This window comes from Pseudorca crassidens, chromosome 3 (assembly GCF_039906515.1).
Source record: "Pseudorca crassidens isolate mPseCra1 chromosome 3, mPseCra1.hap1, whole genome shotgun sequence".
Lineage (NCBI taxonomy): Eukaryota > Metazoa > Chordata > Mammalia > Artiodactyla > Delphinidae > Pseudorca > Pseudorca crassidens.
The window spans coordinates 9,832,848-9,856,450 of NC_090298.1; the positions used below are offsets into that span (position 1 = coordinate 9,832,848).

At 39.6% G+C, this 23,603-nt stretch overlaps 1 protein-coding gene across 6 annotated transcripts in view; it reads right to left on the bottom strand.

Annotated features, from left to right (window-relative positions):
- The window catches only part of CTNND2 (catenin delta 2), a 936,316-nt gene that overhangs the window by 167,960 nt on the left and 744,753 nt on the right, over window positions 1–23,603 (bottom strand). For all 6 annotated transcript variants that reach the window (XM_067730382.1, XM_067730378.1, XM_067730381.1 and 3 more), the window contains one exon: window positions 15,394–15,577. In XM_067730382.1, coding sequence (XP_067586483.1) covers window positions 15,394–15,577 — 184 coding nt within the window. The remainder of the gene's footprint in view (window positions 1–15,393; window positions 15,578–23,603) is intronic.

Consider the following 23,603-nt stretch of genomic DNA (forward strand, 5'->3'; position numbering starts at 1 on the left):
AGGGAAAAACAGCTTTCTATCTGGATCTGTTTGTATCTGTTCAGGGTGTGGGCACTGTTTGGGGACAGGCAGCTTCTCTGAGTTATTCACGCCTTTATTTCCCTGTGCTATGTCCTCCGGTGGCTGCTCTGCTTGGCAGACTCCACTGGGTTCCTTACTAGGGTGACCTTATCAGGCTCCTGGAGCTGCCGGAACAAAGTGCCACGGTCTGGTGGCCTAAAGGACAGAATGTTATTCTTGCATAGTTCTGGAGATTAGAAGTCCAAAACCAAGGTGTCGGCAGGGCTGTGATCTCTCTGAAGGCTCTGGAGAAGAACCCTTTACCTCCTCCTAGCTTCCTGTGGTTGTCGGCAGCCCTTGTCATTCCCTGGCTTACAGCTGCATCACTCCAGTCTCTGCCTCTGTCTTCACACGGATTTCCTCTCTGTGTGTCTCTGTGTGTATGTCCTCTTCTTATAAAGATACCATGCTTTAGGGCTTTGCTGGTGGCACAGTGGTTAAGAATCCACCTGCCAATGCAGGGGACATGGGTTCGAGCCCTGGTCTGGGAAGATCCCACATGCTGCGGAGCAACTAAGCCTGTGCACCACAACTACTGAGTCTGCTCTCTAGAGCCAGCAAGCCACAACTACTGAGCTCGTGACCTAGAGCCCGTGCTCCGCAACAATAGAAGCCACCACAACAAGAAGCCCATGCACCACAATGAAGAGTAGCCCCTGCTCTCCACAACTAGAGAAAGCCTGCATGCAGCAACCAAGACCCAACGCCAGAAATAAATAAATAAATATAGTTATTTAAAAAAAAATAAAGATAACACACTTTAGATTTAGGGTCTACCCTAATTCAGTGTGATCTCATTTCTTAAAAAAAAAATTTATTGTATAGTTGATTTACAATGTTGTGTTAATTTCTGCTGTATAGCTAAGTGATTCAATTGTACACATACACATTCTTTTTCATATTCTTTTCCATTATGGTTTATCACAATCTATTGAATATAGTTTCCTGTGCTCTACAGTAGGACCCTGTTGTTTATCCATTCTATATACAATAGTTTGCACCTGCTAATCCCAAACCCCCACTCCATCCCTCTCCCACACCCCCTCCCCCTTGGCAACCACAAGTCTGTTCTCTATGTCTGTGTGTCTGTTTCTCTTTCGTAGATATGTTCATTCGTGTCGTATTTTAGATTGCACATATGAGTTATATCATATAGTATTTGCAGTATGACCTTACCTTAACTAATTATATCTGCAAAGACCCTATTTCCAAACAGGGTCACATTCTGAGGTTCTTGGTTGACACAGATTTTGGGGGACACTTACTCAACCTACTGCAGTGACCTCAACCAAAATGAGCTTGTCCATAGGCTGAGTCAGTGTGACCTTCACTAGTGAACCTTCAGTGTGCGGTTGGTCAACACACATTTTGGCTGAAGGTGATAATTATTCCAGCCAAAGGTTACTGGAAGGTATTTGACTACACACTGTGCAGTGAAACAATCACAGGTACACAACTGAATCAATTTCAAGGTCTAAATCACCTGATTAAGGCCACAGAAAAGTGGTTTCCCTGGAGCCATCCTGAAGCATAAAAAAGAAAAAAACTAGCACAATAACTTCATGCATAATTAAGTCCTAGGCTGATCTAACATCTTCCCAAATTTATTTTAGGACATATTTATATTTTTTTATTAAAAATTAAAGTAATTGAGCAGAATTGGAACAAAAGACAAAATTAGAAAAGGGGGACAAATGAGGTGTGTGTACTGGGGACAGGGTGGGAGAGGGTGAGGCTGGGAGGAAGTGTACAGAGATGAGGCCCACCCCCTGCCCAGCACCCCCAGCTCCAACTGCCACCAGCCCCATATGCCATCACCTCCCAGAATCCCATAATCTAGCTGTGATCACTCTTACCAACTTGTTCCTCCAACAAAATTTAAGAGATCTGCTTTTCCATTTCTATCCTCTTTTCTCAGTGATGGATAGATATTTCAGGAACAAACAGGTCAACTTTTGAAAAATTTCATTTCCTACCCCCAAAATCAATTTTAAATGGAAAAGGACTAAGGGCTTTACCTTTTCATTTTATATTTTATATGTGCTTAAATTTTTGCTATGTCAACGTGATATGCCATCTTCCTATGAAGATTCACCATGCCTTTTTAGAAAAGGCAAAGCCCATAAAAGGAAATGAAATTGAGTTATTTCTAGTGAGGTGGATGGACCTAGAGTCTGTCATACAGAATGAAGTAAGTCAGAAGGAGAAAAACAAATACCATATGCTAACACATATATATGGAATATTAAAAAAAAAAAAAGGTTCTGAAGAACCTAGGGGCAGGACAGGAATAAAGATGCAGACATAGAGAATGGACTTGAGGACACGGGGAGGGGGAAGGGTAAGCTGGGACGAAGTGGGAGAGTGGCATGGACATATATACACTACCAAATGTAAAATAGATAGCTAGTGGGAAGCAGCTGCACAGCACAGGGAGATCAGCTCGGTGCTTTGTGACCACCTAGAGGGATGGGGTAGGGAGAGTGGGAGGGAGATGCAAGAGGGAAGAGACATGGGGATATATGTATACGTATAGCTGATTCACTTTGTTATAAAGCAGAAACTAACACACCATTGTAAAGCAATTATACTCCAATAAAGATGTTAAAAAAAAAAAAAGAAAGAAAGAAAAGGCAAAGCCAAGAGGCTCTTCTCTTTAGAATGTTCCCGGTTAGTATGTCCTGTGCTTGAGGCTGGTGGGGTGGGCACCACCATCGATATTGGTACAACACGTACTGCCAAAGAGAAGGCTCAAGAAACTGGACAGTCTTTTAAGATATTTTAATTTGTCTAAAGATTGGACAATGTTAGTGTTCTAGATTTTAGCTTACTAAGGCATAGACCTTTTTTCCAACTTAAATTTCACTCTGATAAGCTTTTGAATATTTAAGAGTGGTACCATTTGCATTTATAATCTTTTTTTTTCTTTCTGAAAAATAAAAAGGTGTACTCCTTCAGAATAGTAATTGCTTACATGCCTAACCTCAGCTTCCCGCCCTGAAATGACTTAAACAAGTTTGAATACTGCTAGGAACAAAAATTGAGAATAATGTTCTCCGATAATGATCTGATCAATTTACTTTTACCTACCATATGCTCCTACTGGAGTTATAAGGTACACTAGGTTAGGAAATACTATCCTTGGAAAAGAGTTTTATTTTCTTTTACATTTCATTTTGTTTATATATTCTTGAAACTGTAGCTATAGAAACAAGCCAAAAATATTAACTCATTTTATGTCATCAGTAAAAGGATGGAGGTATCTAAGGACTGGAAAAATAATGTCAACTCTACTATCTAGAACATGCCTTAAAATTTAGTCTTAAAAGAAAAAGACACTCATCATTCTAATTGTCAAAATTAAGATTTAAGATGGAGATGGAGAGAAGGGACTTAGGTAGGGCTTTGTGACTAACTCTGTCTGGGTTCCCTGCCATCCATACTTTGGGTCTTAGAGGAGGAGAAGGGAAAGTAAGAAATAAGGGGGAGGGAGAAGACAGATGACAATTAAAGGCAAAAGGGATGTTGGCTAAGTGGATGTCACTTGGTAAATGTTGAGAAGCAAATTAAAAGAACCAGCATGCTGTCCATTCATTGGTCGTGTGTTTGTTTGTGTTGCTCTAGCACAGATCTGCAATCTCATCTCACATAACATTATATTTCCCCTCAGTGTGGTATAGTGGGGATGGTCTGGATCAGGAGTCAGGATGTGGGTGAAAATACTGGCTTCACGACTTGCTACACATGAACTTTTGAACTTATAATAAATACGAGAATGAATGATGTATTCAAAGCAGAACTTCCTGGTCCTTGGAAGTCAGGAATTTTATGAATAAAAATTCTCATTTTAATTTTACATAAAAATCGTGTCTCTAGTCACAGTGTGTAAAATGATTGAATGAATATCTACTATGTTGCCAGGTCATAACTTGCAATGACTGAATGAACAAACTGCCCCCCCCATACACTCAAACAAAACACAGGCACACAGACACACACACACACACACACACACACACACACACACACACACACAGCTCCCATCTTCAATTTCTCTGCATTTCTTAAGAAAGGAGACTTCCTATTCCAACTCAATATCAGAGATAACATCACCTGAGGACAGATACTGAATCCAACTTAACTGACATCTCACATATTAAATATATTAAATAGTGACCTCATGCTATCTTGCTTATTGTACTTTTTTTTTTACAAAAAGTATTGTTTGACAATGAATGGTAATGAGAAAAATACAATCTCAAAACAAGTTTATAAAATGTATGATTATGTCAAGGACTAAATTATATTTAACTCCCAACAGAGGCTTTGGAGAATTTCTATAACTGAAGTATATAAAAGGAAATAATTTAAAAGAATTTTTGATAACAGAATGGTCCTTGACAATAATGCCTTAGTTTTCAAGATGGTTCCCTAATAAAGAAGATCTAAAAAAGGAAGAGAAGTTCAGTAGTAAGAAATATTTTGTACACAGTTTACTTTCTTACAGTTACTAATTTTCTTTGCCTTGACCCAGTGGAATACCCATAAATCACACCAGGGGAACTGAATTGTTTTCTGGTTGTGACAACTCACTTGGTTTATACCAAAGTAGTCACATTTCACTTCCAGAGTTTTTTAAGAATTCCTTAAACACACACACACGGCACACTTTGTAGAACAAATGCAAGTTATTGTTTTCTTTTACCAGATAAACAAGGTCCTAAATCACGTGCTTATGTTTTAGCCTGATTTCATGGAATATGATAGTGATGGTCATGACACATTGGAAAAGACTTATAACATGCAACTGAGGCATTTTTATAAAATTTAGGTAACTTTCAAGAGTAACAAGAGTGTTCAGTTGGGGAATTAAGGATAAAGGAGCAGCAGCTACTCAGGGAAGGATTTTTTTTTGTGGCAATGGGAGAAGTACAAGAGAGCAAATCCAACTCCAAGAAAATATTGAAGTCTCTCCTGTGTCGTGTTTGGCAAGTTCCCAAATAGAGGCAATTTTTGGACTCAGGGCCCACTGCCTGAAATCCTGGCTGAGTCCCTAGAAGGAAAAAGACCCTGTAACATATCTATGTGGCTGACAGGGTCTTGGTGCTCAGGCCTGCTGTCAGGCCTGAGCCTCTGAGGTGGGAGAGCCAAGTTCAGGACATTGGACCACCAGAGACTTCCTGGCATGAAATATCAGTTGGTGACAGCTCTCCCAGAGATCTCCGTCTCAACACTAAGACCCAGCCCCACCCAATGCACAGCAAGCCCCAGTGCTGGATGCCCCATGACAAACAATTAGGAAGATAGGAACAAAACACCACCCATTAGCAGAGAGGCTGTCTAACATCATACTGAGTTCACAGACACCTCAAAACACACCATCAGACGTGGCCCTGCCCACCAGAAAGACAAGATCCAGCCCCACCCAGCAGAACACAGGCTCCAGTCCCCGCCACCAGGAAGCCTGCAAAAGCCACTGAACGAACCTCACCCACTGAAGGCAGACACCAAAATCAATGGGAACTATGAACCTGCAGCCTGCAAAAAGGAGATCCCAAACAAAGTAAGGTAAATAAAATGAGAAGACAGAGAAATATGCAGCAGATGAAGGAGCAAGGTAAAACCCCACCAGACCAAACAAAGGAACAGGAAATAGGCAGTCTACCTGAAAAAGAATTCAGAGTAATGATAGTAAGATGATCCAAAATCTTGGAAATAGAATGGAGAAAATACAGGAAACATTTAACAAGGACCTAGAAGAGCTAAAGAGCAAACAAACAATGATGAAAAACACAGTAAATGAAATTAAAAATTCTCTAGAAGGAATCAATAGCAGAGTAACTGAGGCAGAAGAACGGATAAGTGACCTGGAAGATAAAATAGTGGAAATAACTACTGCAGAGCAGAATAAAGAAAAAAGAATGAAAAGAATTCAGGACAGTCTCAGAGACTACTGGGACAACATTAAATGCACCAACATTCGAATTATAGGGGTCACAGAAGAAGAAGAGAAAAAGAAAGGGTCTGAGAAAATATTTGAAGAGATTATACTTGAAAACATCCATAACATGGGAAAGGAAATAGTTAATCAAGTCCAGGAAGCACAGAGAGTCCCATACAGGATAAATCCAAGGACAAACAAACCAAGACACATATTAATCAAACGATCAAAGTTAAATACAAAGAAAAAATATTAAAAGCAGCAAGGGAAAAGCAACAAATAACATAGAAGGGAATCCCCATAAGGTTAACAGCTGATCTTTCAGCAGAAACTCTACAAGCCAGAATGGAGTGGCAGGACATATTTAAAGTGATGAAAGGGAAAAACCTACAACCAAGATCACTCTACCCAGCAAGGATATCATTTAGATTCAACAGAGACATTAAAAGCTTTACAGACAAGCAAAAGTTAAGAGAATTCCGCACCCCCAAACCAGCTTTAAAACAAATGCTAAAGGAACTTCTCTAGGCAGGAAACACAAGAGAAGGAAGAGACCTACAAAAACAAACCCAAAAGAATTAAGAAAAAGGTGAAAGGAACATACATATTGATAATTACATTAAATGTAAATGGATTAAACACTCCAACCAAAAGACACAGACTGGCTGAATGGATACAAAAACAAGACCCATTATGACAGACATTAGACAGTATATATGCTGTCTATAATAGACCCATTTCAGTCCTAGGGACACATACAGACTGAAAGTGGGGGGATGGATAAAAATATTCCATGCAAATGGAAATCAAAAGAAAGTTGGAGTAGCAATACTCATATCAGACAAAACAGACTTTAAAGACTATTTCAAGAGACAAAGAAGGACACTACATAATGATCAAGGGATCAATCCAAGAAGAAGATATAACAATTGTAAATATTTATTTACCCAACATAGGAGCACTTCAATACATATGGCAAATGCTAACAGCCATAAAAGGGAAATCGAGAGTAACACAATCATAGTAGGGGACTTTAACACCCCACTTTCACCAATGGACAGATCATCCAAAATGAAAATAAATCAGGAAACACAACCTTTAAATGATACATTAAACAAGATGGACTTGATTGATATTTATAGATATTCCATCAAGAAAACAACAGAATACACATTCTTCTCAAGTGCTCATGGAACATTCTCCAGGATAGATCATATCTCGGGTCACAAATCAAGCCTTGGTAAATTTAAGAAAATTGAAATCATATCAAGTTTCTTTCCTGACCACATGCCATGAGACTAGATCTCAGTTACAGGAAAAAACCTGGGAAAAAAAATAAACACAAGGATGCTAAACAAGACACTACTTAATAACCAATAGATCACTGAAGAAATCAAAGAGGGAATCAAAAAATACCTGAAAACAAATGACAATGAAAACACGACGACTCAAAACGTATGGGATGCAGCAAAAGCAGTTCTAAGAGGGAAGTTTATAGCAATACAATCCTACCTCAAGAAACAAGAAACATCTCAAATAAGCAACCCAGGCTTACACCTAAAGCAATTAGAGAAAGAAGAACAATAAAAGCCCAAAGTTAGCAGAAGGAAAGAAATCATAAAGATCAGATGAGAAATAAGTGAAAAAGAAATGAAAGAAACAATAACAAAGATTAATAAAACAAAAAGCTGGTTCTTTGAGAAGATAAACAAAATTGATAAACCATTAGCCAGACTCATCAAGAAAAAAATGGAGAAGACTCAGATCAACAGAATTAGAAATGAAAAAGGAGAAGTAGCAACTGACACTGCCGAAATACAAAGGATCAAGAGAGATTACTACAATCATCTATATGCCAACAAAATGGACAACCTGGAAGAAATGGACAAATTCTTAGAAAAGCACAACCTTCCGAGACTGAACCAGGAAGAAATAGAAAATATAAACAGACCAATCATAAGCAATGAAACTGAAACTGTGATTAAAAATCTTCCAACAATCAAAAGCCCGGGACCAGATGGCTTCACAGGCAAATGGTATCAAACATTTAGAGAAGACCTAACACCTATCTTTCTCAAACGCTTCCCAAATATAGCAGAGGGAGGAACATTCCCAAACTCATTCTACAAGGCCACCATCACCCTGATACCAAAACCAGACAAAGATGTTACAAAAAAAGAAAACTACAGGCCAATATCACTGATGAACATAGATGCAAAAATCCACAACAGAATACTAGCAAACAGAATCCAGCAGCACATTAAAAGGATCATACACCATGATCAAGTGGGATTTGCCCCAGGAATGCAAGGATTCTTCAATGTACGCAAATCAATCAATGTGATACAGCATATTAACAAACTGGAGAAAAACCATATGATCATCTCAATAGATGCAGAAAAAGCTTTCCACAAAATTCTACACCCATTTATGATAAAAACCCTCCAGAAAGTAGGCATAGAGGGAACCAACCTCAACATAATAAAGGCCATATGTGACAAACCCACAGCCAACATCGTTCTCAATGGTGAAACTGAAACCATTTTCTCTAAGATCAGGAAGAAGACAAGGTTGCCCAGACTCATTGCTATTATTCAACATAGTTTTGGAAGTTTTAGCCACGGCTATCAGAGAAGAAAAAGAAATGAAAGGAGTACACATCAGAAAAGAAGAAGTAAAACTGTCACTGTTTGCAGATGACATGATACTATACATAGAGAATCCTAAAGATGCTACCAGAAAACTACTAGGACTAATCAATGAATTTGGTAAAGTAGCAGGATACAAAATTAATGCTCAGGAATCGCTTGCATTCCTATACACTAATGACAAAAATCTGAAAGAGAAATCAAGGAAACACTCCCATTTACCATTGCAGCAAAAAGAATAAAATACCTAGGGATAAACCTACCTAAGGAGACAAAAGACCTATATGCAGAACTATAAGACACTGATGAAAGAAATTAAAGATGATACAAGCAGATGGAGAGTAATACCATATTCTTGGATTGGAAAAATCAACATTGTGAAAATGACTATACTACCCAAAGCAATCTACAGATTCAGTGCAATCCCTATAAAACTACCAATGGCATTTTTCACAGAATTAGAACAAAAATTTTCACGATTTGTATGGAAACAGAAAAGACCCCGAATAGCCAAAGCAATCTTGAGAAAGAAAAACGGAGCTGGAGGAATCAGGCTCCCTGACTTCAGACTATATTACAAAGCTACAGTAATCAAGACAGTATGGTACTGGCACAAAAACAGAAATATAGGTCAGTGGAACAGGATAGAAAGCCCAGAGATAAACTCACACACATGTGATCACCTTATCTTTGATAAAGGAGGCAAGAATATACAATGGAGAATAGCCAGTCTCATCAATAAGTGGTGCTGGGAAAACTGCACAGCTACATGTAAAAGAATGAAAGTAGAACAGTCCCTAACACCAAACACAAAAATAAACTCAAAATGGATCAAAGACCTAAATGTAAGGCCAGACACTATAAAACTCTTGGAGGAAAAAATAGGCAAAACACTCTATGACATAAATCACAGCAAGATCCTTTTTGACCCACCTCCTAGAGAAATGGAAATAAATACAAAACTAAACAAATGGGACCTAATGAAACTGAAAAGCTTTTTCACAGCAAAGGAAGCCATAAACAAGATGAAAGGACAACCCTTATAATGGGAGAAAATATTTGCAAACGAAGCAATGGACAAAGGATTAATCTCCAAAATATACAAGCAGCCCATTTAGCTCAATATCAAAAAAGCAAACGACCCAATCCAAAAATGGGCAGAAGACCTAAATAGACATTTCTCTGAAGAAGATATACAGATTGCCAACAAACACATGAAAGGATGCTCAACATCACTAATCATTAGAGAAACGTAAATCAAAACTACAGTAAGGTATCACCTCACACCAGTAAGAATGGCCATCATCAAAAAATCTACAAACAACAAATGCTGGAGAGGGTGTGGAGAAAAGGGAACCCTCTTCCACTGTTGGTGGGAACATAAATTGATACAGCCACTATGGAGAACAATATGGAGGTTCCTTAAAAAACGAAAAATAGAACTACCATACGACCCAGCAATCCCACTACTGGGCATATACCCTGAGAAAACCATAATTCAAAAAGAGACATGTACCACAATGTTCACTGCAGCACTATTTACAATAGCCAGGACATGGAAGCAACCTAAGTGTCCATCGACAGATGAATGGATAAAGAAGAGGAGGCACATATATACAATGGAATATTACTCAGCCACAAAAAGAAAGGAAATTTAACTATTTGTAGTTAGATGGATGGACTTAGAGTCTGTCATACAGAGTGAAGTAAGTCAGAAAGAGAAAAATAAATACCGTATGCTAACCCATATATATGGAATCTAAGAAAAAAAGAAAAAATGGTTCTGATGAACGTAGGGGCAGGACAGGAATAAAGACACAGACCTACTAGAGAATGGACTTGAGGACACAGGGAGTGGGAAGGGGAAGCATGGACAAAGTGAGAGAGTAGCATTGACATATATACACTACCAAATATAAAATAGATAGCTAGTGGGAAGCAGCTGCATAGCATAGGGAGATCAGCTCGGTGTTTTGTGACCACCTAGTGGGGTGGGATAGGGAGGGTGGGAGGGAGACTCAAGAGGGAGGCGATATGGGGATACATTTATACTTATAGATGATTAATTTTGTCATACAGTAGAAACTAACACAACACTTTAAGCAATTATACTCCAATAAAGATGTTAAAAAAAAAGAGTAGAAAGATATGTAGACATTGGGAGGAAATGTATAAAAATGCTAACGATGGTTATCTCTGGGGGGTGAGATTATGGGTGACTGTTAATTATTAGTTTATGCTTGCATGTATTTCTAGTAGTCAGCAATAAACATGTATTGCTTATAAAATTTGAAAAAAAAACAATAAATGTCTTTAAAAGTGAAAAAAAAGAGTAAAGCTATAAATTAATGGACCAGATCAAGGTATGCAAATATTACACAAACCCGCTATATCATCTTCTTGTACAAAATCACTGTATCATTTTTCATATAAATATATATATATATTTAATACATAAAAATGACTAGAAGAACAAGTGCTGTGAGTTTATTTTCTGCTTTCAGAAGCACCAAAGACATGGACATATATACACTACCAAACGTAAAATAGACAGCTAGTGGGAAGCAGCCGCATAACACAGGGAGATCAGCTAGGTGCTTTGTGACCACCTAGAGGGGTGGGATAGGAAGGGTGGGAGGGAGACGCAAGAGGGAAGAGATATGGGAACATATGTATAACTGATTCACTTTGTTATAAAGCAGAAACTAACACACCATTGTAAAGCAATTATACTCCAATAAAGACGTAACAAAATAAAATAAAATAAATTAAAAAATTTAAAAAAAAAGAAGCACCAAAGAACCAAATTATTTCTAAATATTGTGATAGAAAAAAAACTGTTCCCTGCAAAGGTATAAGCCCAGATCTGATTTATAAATTGAGATGATCTGGTTATTAATTTACATTTTAAAGACTATATTGAAATCATTTCTGCAGTTCCAGGAGGACTTTTGCTGAGTCTACTGCATTATCCATAATTTAGCATAGTTACGTGTGTTTGAAATCCTCTTGTTTTTGGGGATTTGATTTATTAAACCTCAATTACATACAAATAATGGCATGTGCCATAAAACTCCTCTAACGTTTGATAAGATAACAGAGCTGCCATTTTAATAAGAATAGTATGACTAAAAAGAAGAAAAACATTCCAAGATAAAAAGCAGAACTACAACAGCTATGGAGAGAGTTCTCATAGCCACAAATCAGTGGTGGTTAAATTAATCGAATGGAACAAAATATTGATATTTACAGTTGTCTACAGGAGGTCCCTTAGAAATGAAGCCTTCAGGGCAGCCCATCAATTCACAGCTCTGCTCTTAATGTCACCTCTCCCCTCCCTACCCGCTTCTACTCCGTCCTGTAAAATTGCTCCCAGACATAGCTGACCATTGTGTTCTCTTGGTCAAAGCTTCGCCATAGCTCTCTGTTCCTCACAGACTCAAGTCTATTCTTCTTAGCTCTGCTTTGAATGCCCTTTATCACCTGGAATGAAACAACTAAACAAGCTGCACTCCCTAAAGTCTGCTAGGTTTGTAGACTGCCTGCAGATGCTGGAGTTAGTTCTTCCACGTCAGTGTCAGGGTGTTCCTGCTGTTCCTCTGGCCTCGAGCATCTCCCAAAGCATTGACTGGTGATGCCCTTTCTCTGCTTGACCCCAGTCTCACCTGGTTCTTGAAATGTTTTGTGACCACACTCACTGAGTTACCACTCCCTTCCCAGGTTTTCCTTCTATACTATCCTAATCTTAGCTTTATATCATACTAAGATATAACACTAGGACTCATTGTATGGGTACCACCGTCTTCCACTAGAGGAGGAGTTTCTGAAGGGCAGAAGAGGTTGCCATGTTTATTTCAGCCTCCCTGGCCCTTCCCTGGCACACAGCAGGCACTTAGCAAATGCTCATGGATCAAACTGCTGAAAAGCAGGAACAGCATACATAGTAATTTCTTAACGGTAAATAAAGATCTAGGTTTTGTTGAAAAAATTAAGAATGTAACTACAACCTCACATACTAATATGTAGAATCTTCCATCATGATATAAATATTTACGACTGTTTTGGTGTGTTTCCAACTTGGTTCTAAGTAAATGGTAATAGTAGAAATTTCTTGAAATCTTTTATCTGCTGAGTCTTTATTTGATAAGTTCATTTTGGCCCCTTCCCAAGGCTATTTTCTTCCTCTCTTAGTCCAACCTGTTCATTAATGTAGACTGATTCATAAACACATTTAAATAAGAGAGAAAAAATTATATTTCTTTTTGTGAGAAGGGAAGTGTAACCGAGCAGGACACTGTAAGGTCTTCCCGGAATAGACTCTCACCCATGTCGTCCACCTGCCTGTTGTCTGTAGAAAAACTTTAGCCAAAGAATACATTGAATCAGAGAAGTGAGAAAAAATGCAAAAAGAAAGGAAAACAGGCAAGCAAGACAAAATAATAATACTTTAGCCATTAAACAAAGTCAAGTACCTTTAGTTCTTCCCCAAGGACTATAGATGATATTCTGAGCCATGTCCTTTGAGCTGTTTTGCAGATACTGAAACGCCCACCAGGTGGGAGAAGTTAACTGTACGCTGCCCACAAAGCACATAGACCCCAGACCAGTTGGAACCAGAAAGTTGATGATGCTAACTCCCAGTTACCTCACCACCAACCAATCAGAGGAATGTCCATGAGCTGATCACACCCCGCTTATTGAACACTATAAGACCCCTCACTGCCCCCTCCCGTGTGGGACACACTGTCTTGAGGGCAGTAGCCCGCTGTGGTCCCCTTGGCCTGGCAAAGCAATAAAGCTATTTCTTTCTACCTCACCCAAAACTCTGTCTCTGCGTTTCTATTTGGCACCAGTGAACAAAGGCCAAGTTTTGGCAACAGAAGGAGTTTAATGAATTAAGAGGGAAGTGAAATATTCATATTTTGATAGATCTTGCTTTGTCATTCACATGATAAACTCTGAAAAGTGGGAAAACCCTAAACCTGGTTTCAACTGGACTAAAAAAAAACAATTAGGCTACATGAAACACTTTCTAAATCAGATGTCCTCCTTTTTGCTTTCTGTGATGTGGTCAATCCTGGCTGGCAGCAGAAGCAGCATCACTCAAGCCTCTGTGTGTGTGAACTTGGCCAGATGACCTACAAAGGGGACCGGTGAACTGACACTAGTCTGGTTTCTTCATCTGACTTTCCATCAAATGAAGCTGAATGCTCATGTATCAGTATCCTTCATCCTTATGTCAAACATCCTGAATATATAATTATGTTACTATATTATTCAGAGAGAATTTTAGCTGATGGAACTTAGCAGATCTTTACAGACTATATGTATACAATTGATTGAGGCACTTCCTTCCACAATCTTCATTAGGAACAATGACACTCTTTACAAGTCAAGGATGTTAAGAAAGGAAAATTACTTGTAACAGCTGCATATAACTGAAATAGAAAAATCAGGTAAGAAGGGTCAGGAGTGCTTATAGTTTTAGCTTTGGAAGAGTTATATTTCTGCTGGTGGGGCAGGAGGTTTCTGAAAGATAATAGAATTTAAGAGGTTATAAGATGGACGTCTCAAAAGTGGGGTTTAGAAAACTGTAAACTTGACTTATGGAGGAGCCTATCCAGAGAAATCATGCCAAAAGATCATTATTTCATGACCTTGAGGAAAAGCAAAATTGTCAGAGGGTTTCCTATTCCTGCCCATGAATGCACATTGATATTTATGGAGGCCAACTCTCTTTATCTCCCTTTATGCACGCCCCCTTCACACAAACACACACACCCCTCTCAAGACTGCAGGCTGAGAGCACTGTTGTAAATATACATGAGATCGTTATTATTAACGTCACCAAGGTGATTCTGTTCCTTCTCCAGGAGAGACTGGTTCTTATACCTAGAAACTGATCAACTGTAAGAGAAATGGCAGCTTTGAGGCAGCCACGCTGAAGCAATTCTGTACATTTTACTTTTGAAATAGAGATTATTTGACGAGGTATTTTAAATCACACCCATCCTATCATTCAGTTTAACCGGCAGAGATTTATCACTTTGGTACAACGTACAACATCCTTGGGAACACAGTTTCTAGAGTCGGGAAGAAGTATGCATTGATTATTACATTCTTTTCTGAGAGCAAAAACTAAACAAAACATCTAAAACATCTCAAGAGATTTCCGGGTGATGAGTTTTGTAAGAAGGCATTGGGAGATAATTAGAACACATTTGCTACTTTTATTATTTTAAAAAGACATTTCACACCACAGTCCTTATTAAAGAGCTATTTTCAAGAAACACAGGCTCTTGCAGTCACACTGAAAATTTTTTAAAAATAAAAATAGCTACTGGAGACAGTTAACTAGATCTCTATGTATTTGTCATAGACTCTTCTTCTAACCAATTGGTCTGCCTGGTTATTCAAGATGCATAATATATCACAGCAGGGAAATGACTGTTAACTATTGTTTTCAATCAAAGAAAACTACTTTTGGTTGGAATGAAAATGTTTATTTCTTTGCCTAAGGCCTAAGAAAACATGTTAAATAAGTCAAATACTGGGGTAGGTAGAGGACGGTGGAAGATGCATATGCATCTTCAGTACCTCGTTAGAAATGATCTTCACCAGCTTCTTGCACTGTTGCCGTATCAGTATTCCAAAACACTCTGATCCTTAGCAAAACAGCAATTAAAGTTACAGAAACAAAAAGCACCCGTTGACAGAGGGAGGTAGCAACAACACGGGACTCACCTTAGGCATCCAGTGGCATTTCGCAGCACCTGTGAGGAATGCAGCTGTATTTTCCGATCGTCCTGAAGAGGTGAATTTTCCCAGCCTGAGTGGGGGATGATCACGGCATTGGTCAACACGGCCAGGGTGTCCTGTATGATTGGCATTTTGAGTGCATCGCAAGATGAAAGGTTCCAAAGGACTCCTGCAAGATACACACAAACAGAGCTTTTGGACGGCCACTGTTTTCCCCAGTTAAAAGCACAGGCAGGAGAGACAAAGATGGTGTAAGCACGTGTGCTAGGGCGTGCCCTTCATTTTAGACCATCTGTGTGAAGCCATTACAAACGTGCTGTGAAAATCTGACAAGTACGCAGAGGAACTGTAACATGATTATCTTGGTTCCATCGTGGAGAGTAACTGAGGTTGAGAGCGCTGATGGAATTGAGGATACCAACCAGGCTTCCATCCACAATTAGTACAATGGACCCAAGTACCCAAATTCTAACCAAGACCAAAGAGCTGTGAAAGTTATCTGAAATGGGCTATTAAGACATCTGAAATAGACTAGTGAGACATCTTTGTTTTATCCAGGACCTCAATATGCACCTGTGGTCTGTTTGATTCACTTAGTTTCCATATAGAACCAGCCATCACTGTACAGGACCTTTCAAGAATCGAGTATCAGGTCTGATGATAACAAGCCCAACACGAAATGTAAATTTAGTGTCACTTGTGACCGTTCTGTAAGCTTTTCTCTGAAAACGATGTTCATGGAGGGCCTACAGATTGTTAACAACAAAGAAAGCAGGAGAAAGGGGAGGGCGTGTCAACAATAGACAAAGAGACTTTAAAGTGGAATTAACTTTAGAAAAGGTCTTAAGAACTACATACACATTATAATATCATTTGAAGATGCTTTTAAAATAGTTACTTTTTGTTGTTCAAAATTGTACACCTAAAGGTAAAAAAAACTACAGCAAAGAATAATATTCTCTTTTCGTATGAAAGAAAGACTGCATTTTCCTCAAGACTAACCTAAATAGACACCATCACTTCAGATACTGAGAATAAAATATCATAGTCATCTTTAGAAACACAACTTCCACTTTACTTGTTTAATAAGCTTTCAATAGATTTTAAAATGACGTTGTGTTTCATTTACCATGTTATGAATAAACAGAACTCACTTATTTCTGAAATTTGTTTTATTAGTTTCTTGCATTGCACATGTTGAACTATCCAAAGGCATTAATAACACTAACCTGAAAGTTAATGATATTTGCTTGTTAATAACTAAAATAACAGTTTTAAATCAGTTCTATAAAAAATGTGACTTTAGAGACAAACTTTTCCACTGGTCTTTCAAAAGAACATTTGCTGGGAATTTTATTTAGGTAAATGAGAAGGAAATAATATGGTTTTGGTGCTGAGAATGTATAAATCAGTCCTTCAGTACAGAGGATTGGACTGAGGGCGAATCCTGCCTGCCTGTTTTCGTAAATAAAGTTTTATTGGAACATGGCCCTGCCTGTTCACTTACATATTATCTATGGCTGCCTCTGTCCTACAAGGGAAAAGCTTGAGATTTTGTGACAGAGACAGTATGGCTCACAAGCCTAAACAATTTACTGTCTGGCCTTTTACAGAAAAATCTTGTGCACCTCTGTGTTAGTATGTGGATCATTTTCTACACATTTCTGTGTGTGTGTTTACCTTGCCATTAGAACCCTAAATTGACTGTATAAAAAAATGCTTATTGGTACACAGAAGCTGCTCAAAATATATTCTGACTTGGACAGATGTGAAATGCTAGGAGTATTATCATATGCATTTATTTTGAATTAAATAATATATGAAGCTTTATTTTTATTCATTCCATTAGGAAACGTTTTACAGGATTTTGGGTAATCAAAATAATCAAAATGAATACTTTCATTCACTTGTAGTCTAACAACAGTATTCCTTTTCCTAGTAAAATAATCAGTTTTCAGCTTAAAAAAAGCACATTTAGGACTTCTCTGGTGGTGCAGTGGTTAAGAATCCACTTGCCAATGCAGGGAACACAGGTTCGAGCCCTGGTCTGGGAAGAGCCCATATGCCTTGGAGCAACTAAGCCCGTGTGCCACAACTACTGAGTCCATGCACCATAACTACTGAAGCCCGTGCGCCTAGAGCCCTTGCTCTGCAACAAGAGAAGCCACCATGATGAGAAGCCTGTGTATCGCAATGAAGAGTAGCCACCGCTGGCTGCCAGCGTGCAACAACAAAGACCCAAGGCAGCCAAAAAAAAAAAAAACAACTTTGCTAAAAAAAAGCACATTTAAATGAAATTACTATTTACACCATATTTGAGGATAACTTTTAAAAATATCACATTAAAGGGTTTTTGTCTGTTTTTCTTTTTTTAACTAAGGTATAGTTGACTTACAATATTTGCATTAGTTTCAGGTGTACATCAAAGTGATTCACTTATATATATATTTTTTCTGATTCTTTTCCATTATAGGTTATTCTGTTTTTCTAAGTAAACAACACACCTATGCAGACACAAAACAATTTTTTTTTCGTTCCTAAATCCTGATTTGAAAATGCCAATACATGAAAACTGAGGCTTGTAAAAGTTTTAAAATATGGGTGGCATATTTTGCTATAAAATACATTTCCTCCAAAGACTAAATAGTAAAAGACTTTTGCATTTTTCCATGCAATGAATTTAAAGAATCTAAAAGCATTCTATGATAATAAAACAATTTTTACTGTTTCCTAACAAACAGAAAAGAGGTAGGAAAGGAAAGGGGGAAAATCAAGAAAGGGTAAAGGCCTAATCTAATATCTGACAAGAAGTGAAAAGGATGGGAAAGAAGATGGCCTTTCAGGTAACTCTTTATCGGGCTGTTCTCTGCATTACCTTTCTCATTAATTCATCAATTAGTGTAAACTAATTCCAAATCAGTCATGGAGAGAAGTTTCCTATTCACATTCCCTCTGCCTTTCCAGAAGGCTCCATCTGTGTTTCACATTCCAATGAACTTACCACAGTACTTGACCCAAATCTCTGAACTTTCTATCCCAGTTTCTATCTGCAGCCCACGTGTGCTTCCTGGACTTACAAGAAACGCAGCGGATCTCTGGTCAGGGGCATTTTTACCACGTCTGCTTGGATGAGGACTTGGTCAAGTGGATGCAACATGGCAGAACTTCTTTTGGGGGAATTCAGCAAACCAGTTAGTTGCAGGGTGCCCTCCAAACCTGGAGTTTTGGTTAGATTATCTGGACACAGAGACAAGCTTGAGTGTAGAATCAGCAGTCTCTGGGGACGCTGAGATAAACGTCTGGCAGGAGTCAAAAGTGGGAAACAGCTGGGAAGCCTACACCTGTCTTGCCAGACACACACACACACACACACACTCACATCTACGCATACACATTCACACACTCACATACACACACCCCACCCTCACACCTATGCACACACACATTCTCACATACACATACACACACATCCCACACTCACATCTATGCACATACACATTCACACACACACATCTATGCACACCCACATACACACGCCCCACACTCACATCTATGCATACACATTCACACACTCACACACACACACTCACATCTATGCACACACATTCACACTCACACACATCCACACACTCACATCTATGCACACACATTCACACTCACACACATCCACACACTCACATCTATGCACACACATCCACGCACTCACATCTACACACACATTCACACACACATCCACACACATCCACATTCACATCTACACACACACATTCACACACACATTACATATACTCACACATACAAACACACTCACACCTACACACACACAACATATTTACACATTCACACATATACAAACTCAGACACATACACTGACACACACACACACACGCTCACACACAGACATTCACACACACACACCCGTTAGTCCCCAATGAAGGGAGACAGATTAGTGGAGAAAAACGGACGTATCTAGGCATTCTCTGTGAACAGAGGAGAAATAGGTGTTTTGCTCAAATTTCTCTTCACTTCTCCCTCTCCTTCTTCTGGGGTGGTTTTCTGGCATTCCCTTCAAACGCAGGAGCCCGACCCTTCTTCCCCTGAGTGAGGGCTGCACTTAGTGCCTCGCTTCTGACCCGCAGAATACGGAGGCGGTAACTGAGTGACTTCCGAGACGAGGTCAGGGAAGAGGTACTGCTGCTCCCGCCCAGCTGTGTCTGGGGTTGCCTGTCGGAGGGGGAGCCTGCCGTCACCCTGTGAGGACCCTCAAGCAGTACGAGAAGAGGCCTATGGGGAGAGGAATGGAGGCCTCCCGCCAGTAGCCAGCAGGGAGCCGTCTTGGAAATGGACCCTCCAGCCCGAGTCAAGCCTTCAGACGATACAGCCTCATCCGCGTGGGACCCTGAGCCAGAAACACGCAAACCTGCCACTCCTGGGTTCACACAGACACTGTATGGGATAAACGTCTGTTGTTTTAAATTGTTAAATGGGGGGGGGCTGTAATTTGTTATGCAGCAACGGTAATTAATGTCCCTTCCTTTCCCTTCCCTCTCCTTTCCCTCTGTCTGCTGGACACTTTTCCCTTTACAGCACTTTCTTCCTAATTACGCCTCTCATTCTGACTTAGATTCACTGCTTTTCTCCTTCCCTACAAGCCCTCCATCCTCTCCTAAGGTCTACTGTGAGAGTACAGGAGATACAGGAAGGGAATCCAGCTCAACCTTGTAACTAAATTTAAAATGCATTTTAATTTAGGTGACAAATGATATTTACCTTTTAAAAAGGCATCCCTCTTCATGTTTGTGACTTATGAGATGGCCAAACGCTTTCTTTAATTTGGAATAATCTTGTATTAGTTTCCTATTGCTGCTGTAACAAGTTACTGCAAGTGCAGTGCTTAAAATAAGGCACATTTGTTATCTTACAGTTCTGGAGGTCTGAAGTCTATAATGGACCAGCAGGCAGTGCTCCTTCTGGAGGCTCCAGGGGAGAATTTCCTTGTCTTTTTTGTTTGTTTGTTTGTTTGTTTTTGTTTTAGTTTATTGCGGTACACGGGCCTCTCACTGTTGTGGCCTCTCCCGTTGCAGAGCACAGGCTCCGGACGTGCAGGCTCAGCAGCCATGGCTCACGGGCCCAGCCGCTCCGCGGCATGTGGGATCTTCCCGGACCAGGGCACGAACACGTGTCCCCTGCATCAGCAGGTGGACTCTCAACCACTGCGCCACCAGGGAAGCCCCCTTGTCTTTTTAAGCTTCTAAAGGCTGCCCACGCTCCATGGCTTGAAGCCTGCATCACTGCAACCTCAGCATCCACGACCAAATCCTCTTCTCTGACTGATCCCCCTCCCTCCCTGTTACAAGGACACTTGTGATGACATTGAGCCTGGCTAGATAATCCAGGATCGTCTCCCGCATTTCAAGATCCTTAACTTAATCCCATCTGCACAGTCCCTTTTACCATGGAAGATAACATCCACAGGCTCTGAGATTTAGGACCGTGGACACCTTCGGGGGTCCATTGTTCAGTCTACCACGCATCCCTTAAAATAGTCTGTCATGCTTCAAATAAAATTAAACTTCTGACTGTAGTTTCATGATCAGGCCCTCTTCCCTCCTTCTCTAAATTCATTTTGAATCAGATCCTTCGGTTCATTCATTTACCCAGTCTGCGCACATTAAGGACCAGGCTCTGTTGGATACAGTGGGAACATGAGTGAACAAAACAAAAAGTCCCTGCCCTCATGGCTCCGCCATCGCCGTAACTCATTACGCTCTTGTCATTGTCGCCTTATTTCTTCTCCTTGGACAACAAGCTTGTTGGTAACTCACATTTCTTGGACTTGCTGCTCTCTCCGTTTGGAACACTCTCCAAGGCTGATCCTTCTTTCGGTTCACATATACCTTAAATGTGCTAAACTCAGACAAGCTTTTTCGGATCGGTCTAAACTACCTTCCCAGACTCTTGCTCTCAGATCTCGTATTTTAATTTTCAGCAGAGACTGCATCACCGTCTCATATTTCCCATGCTTTTTCTTTGTTCCCCCTGTTTGATGCAGATGTTATCGACAGGCAGCACTGTGTGAATTTAAGGTGTCCAGCATAATGATCCGACTTACACACACCATGAAATGATGACCACAATAGGTTGAGTGAACATCCATCACCTCGTAAAGACACAACATTAATAAAATAGAAAAAAAAAAATTTCTTGTAATGAGAACTCTTAGGATTTAGTCTCTTAACGACTTCCACATATAACGTACAGCAGTGTTAACTACGTTTATCATGTTGTATGTTATAACCCTAGTACTTATAACTGGAAGTTTGTATCTTTTGACTGTCTTCATCCAATTCCCCCTTCTCCCATCCTCTGCTGCTGGTAACCACAAATCTGGTCTTCTTCTATGAGTTTGTTTCTGAAATATAATTGACCTACAACACTATGTTAGTTCCTGTTACACAACACAGTGATGTGATATTTCCATACATTTTGAAATGATCACCATATAAGCCTATCGTCGTCTGTCACCATACAAAAATATTACCTAATTATTGACTATATTCTCGATACTGTACGTTTCATACCTGCAGCTCATTTATTTTGTAACTGAAAGTTCATATCTCTTACCCTCTCCCTCACCTATTTCTCTCCTTCCCCCAGCGCCCTGTTCCCATGCTTTTTCATTACTTGCTTTTTTTTCATTTTCTCACTGCTCTTCCCCACCAGGTCCCAGCCAAGACATGAAGGCAAGGACCCTGAGTGTTCAGAGCATACAGAACACGTACAGCACACAGAATATGCTCTGACACACATTAGGTGCTCACCTAATCGGTGTTAAATGATTACAAGAATTAATAATTGGCTGATATGACCTTTATAGGATGATGCGTGCTCCAAGCAGTGAACATTTTAAGAGTATTCTACTGTTAGCAAAATGAAGTAATGATTTGAAAGAATAAAATAGCAGATGCAGGGCTTCCCTGGTGGCGCAGTGGTTGAGAGTCCGCCTGCCGATGCAGGGGACACGGGTTCGTGCCCTGGTCTGGGAAGATCCCACATGCCGCGGAGCGGCTGGGCCTGTGAGCCATGGCCGCTGAGCCTGCGCATCCGGTGCCTGTGCTCCGTGATGGGAGGGGCCCCAACAGTGAGAGGCCCGCGTACTGCAAAAAAAAAAAAAAAAGAAAAAGAAACAAAACAAACAAAAAAAACTGGGGCCCTGAACTTGTACTGTGTGCATTTGTGTGTGAGCACATGTGTGTATGAATATACAAACATGCAACAGTATGTACGTGAGTGTACATATGTGCACATGCACACACAAGCATGTGTCTATGTGTGTGTGCACACTGTAATATGAGTATTTGCGTGCATCACATAAATACTCTCACCTTGTCCCTCAGATATCATGACCTTCAAGGTGCAATTGTTGAATTAGAATTGTTTTGAGAATCCTTCCAGACGGTATATGTGATAGCCTCAAAAGATTAATAAATCACACTCACTTAATGCTTTTAAAAATAAAAGCATTGATCTTGAGACAATGCTAAAGTTTACGAAAATGTTGCTGTAATAATGGATAGTTCAAAGCAATAATCAGGTGGGACTACATCAAAACTAAAAAGCTTCTGCGCAACAAAAACAATAACAAAATGACAAGGCAACCTATGAAATGGGAGAAGATAATTGCAAATCATAGATCAGAAAAGGGGTTCACCTCTAAAATATAGAAGAAAATCATACATCTCAATAACAAAAAGAAGAATAAACAATCTGATTAAAAAATAGAGGAACTGAGTAGACATTTTTCTAAGGAAGATACCCAAATGGCCAACAGGTACATAACAAGATGCTTAGCATCACTACTCATCGGGAAAATGCAAATCAAAATCACAATGAAATATTGCCTCCTACCCATTAGAACGCCTAACCATCAAGACAAGAGATAACTAGTGCTGACGTGGATGTAGAGAAAAGGAAACCTTTGTGCACTGTTGGTAGGAACGTATGTTGGTGCAGCATTCTTCACAATAACCAAAATATGGAAACAACCTAAATGTCCCTCCACAGATGGACTGAAAATGAAGATGTGGTACAATGGAATATTATTCAGTCACGAAAAAGAAGGAAATTCTGCCATTTGGACAACGCGGATGGACCCTGAGGGTATTATGCTAAGAGAAAGACAAATACTGTATGAT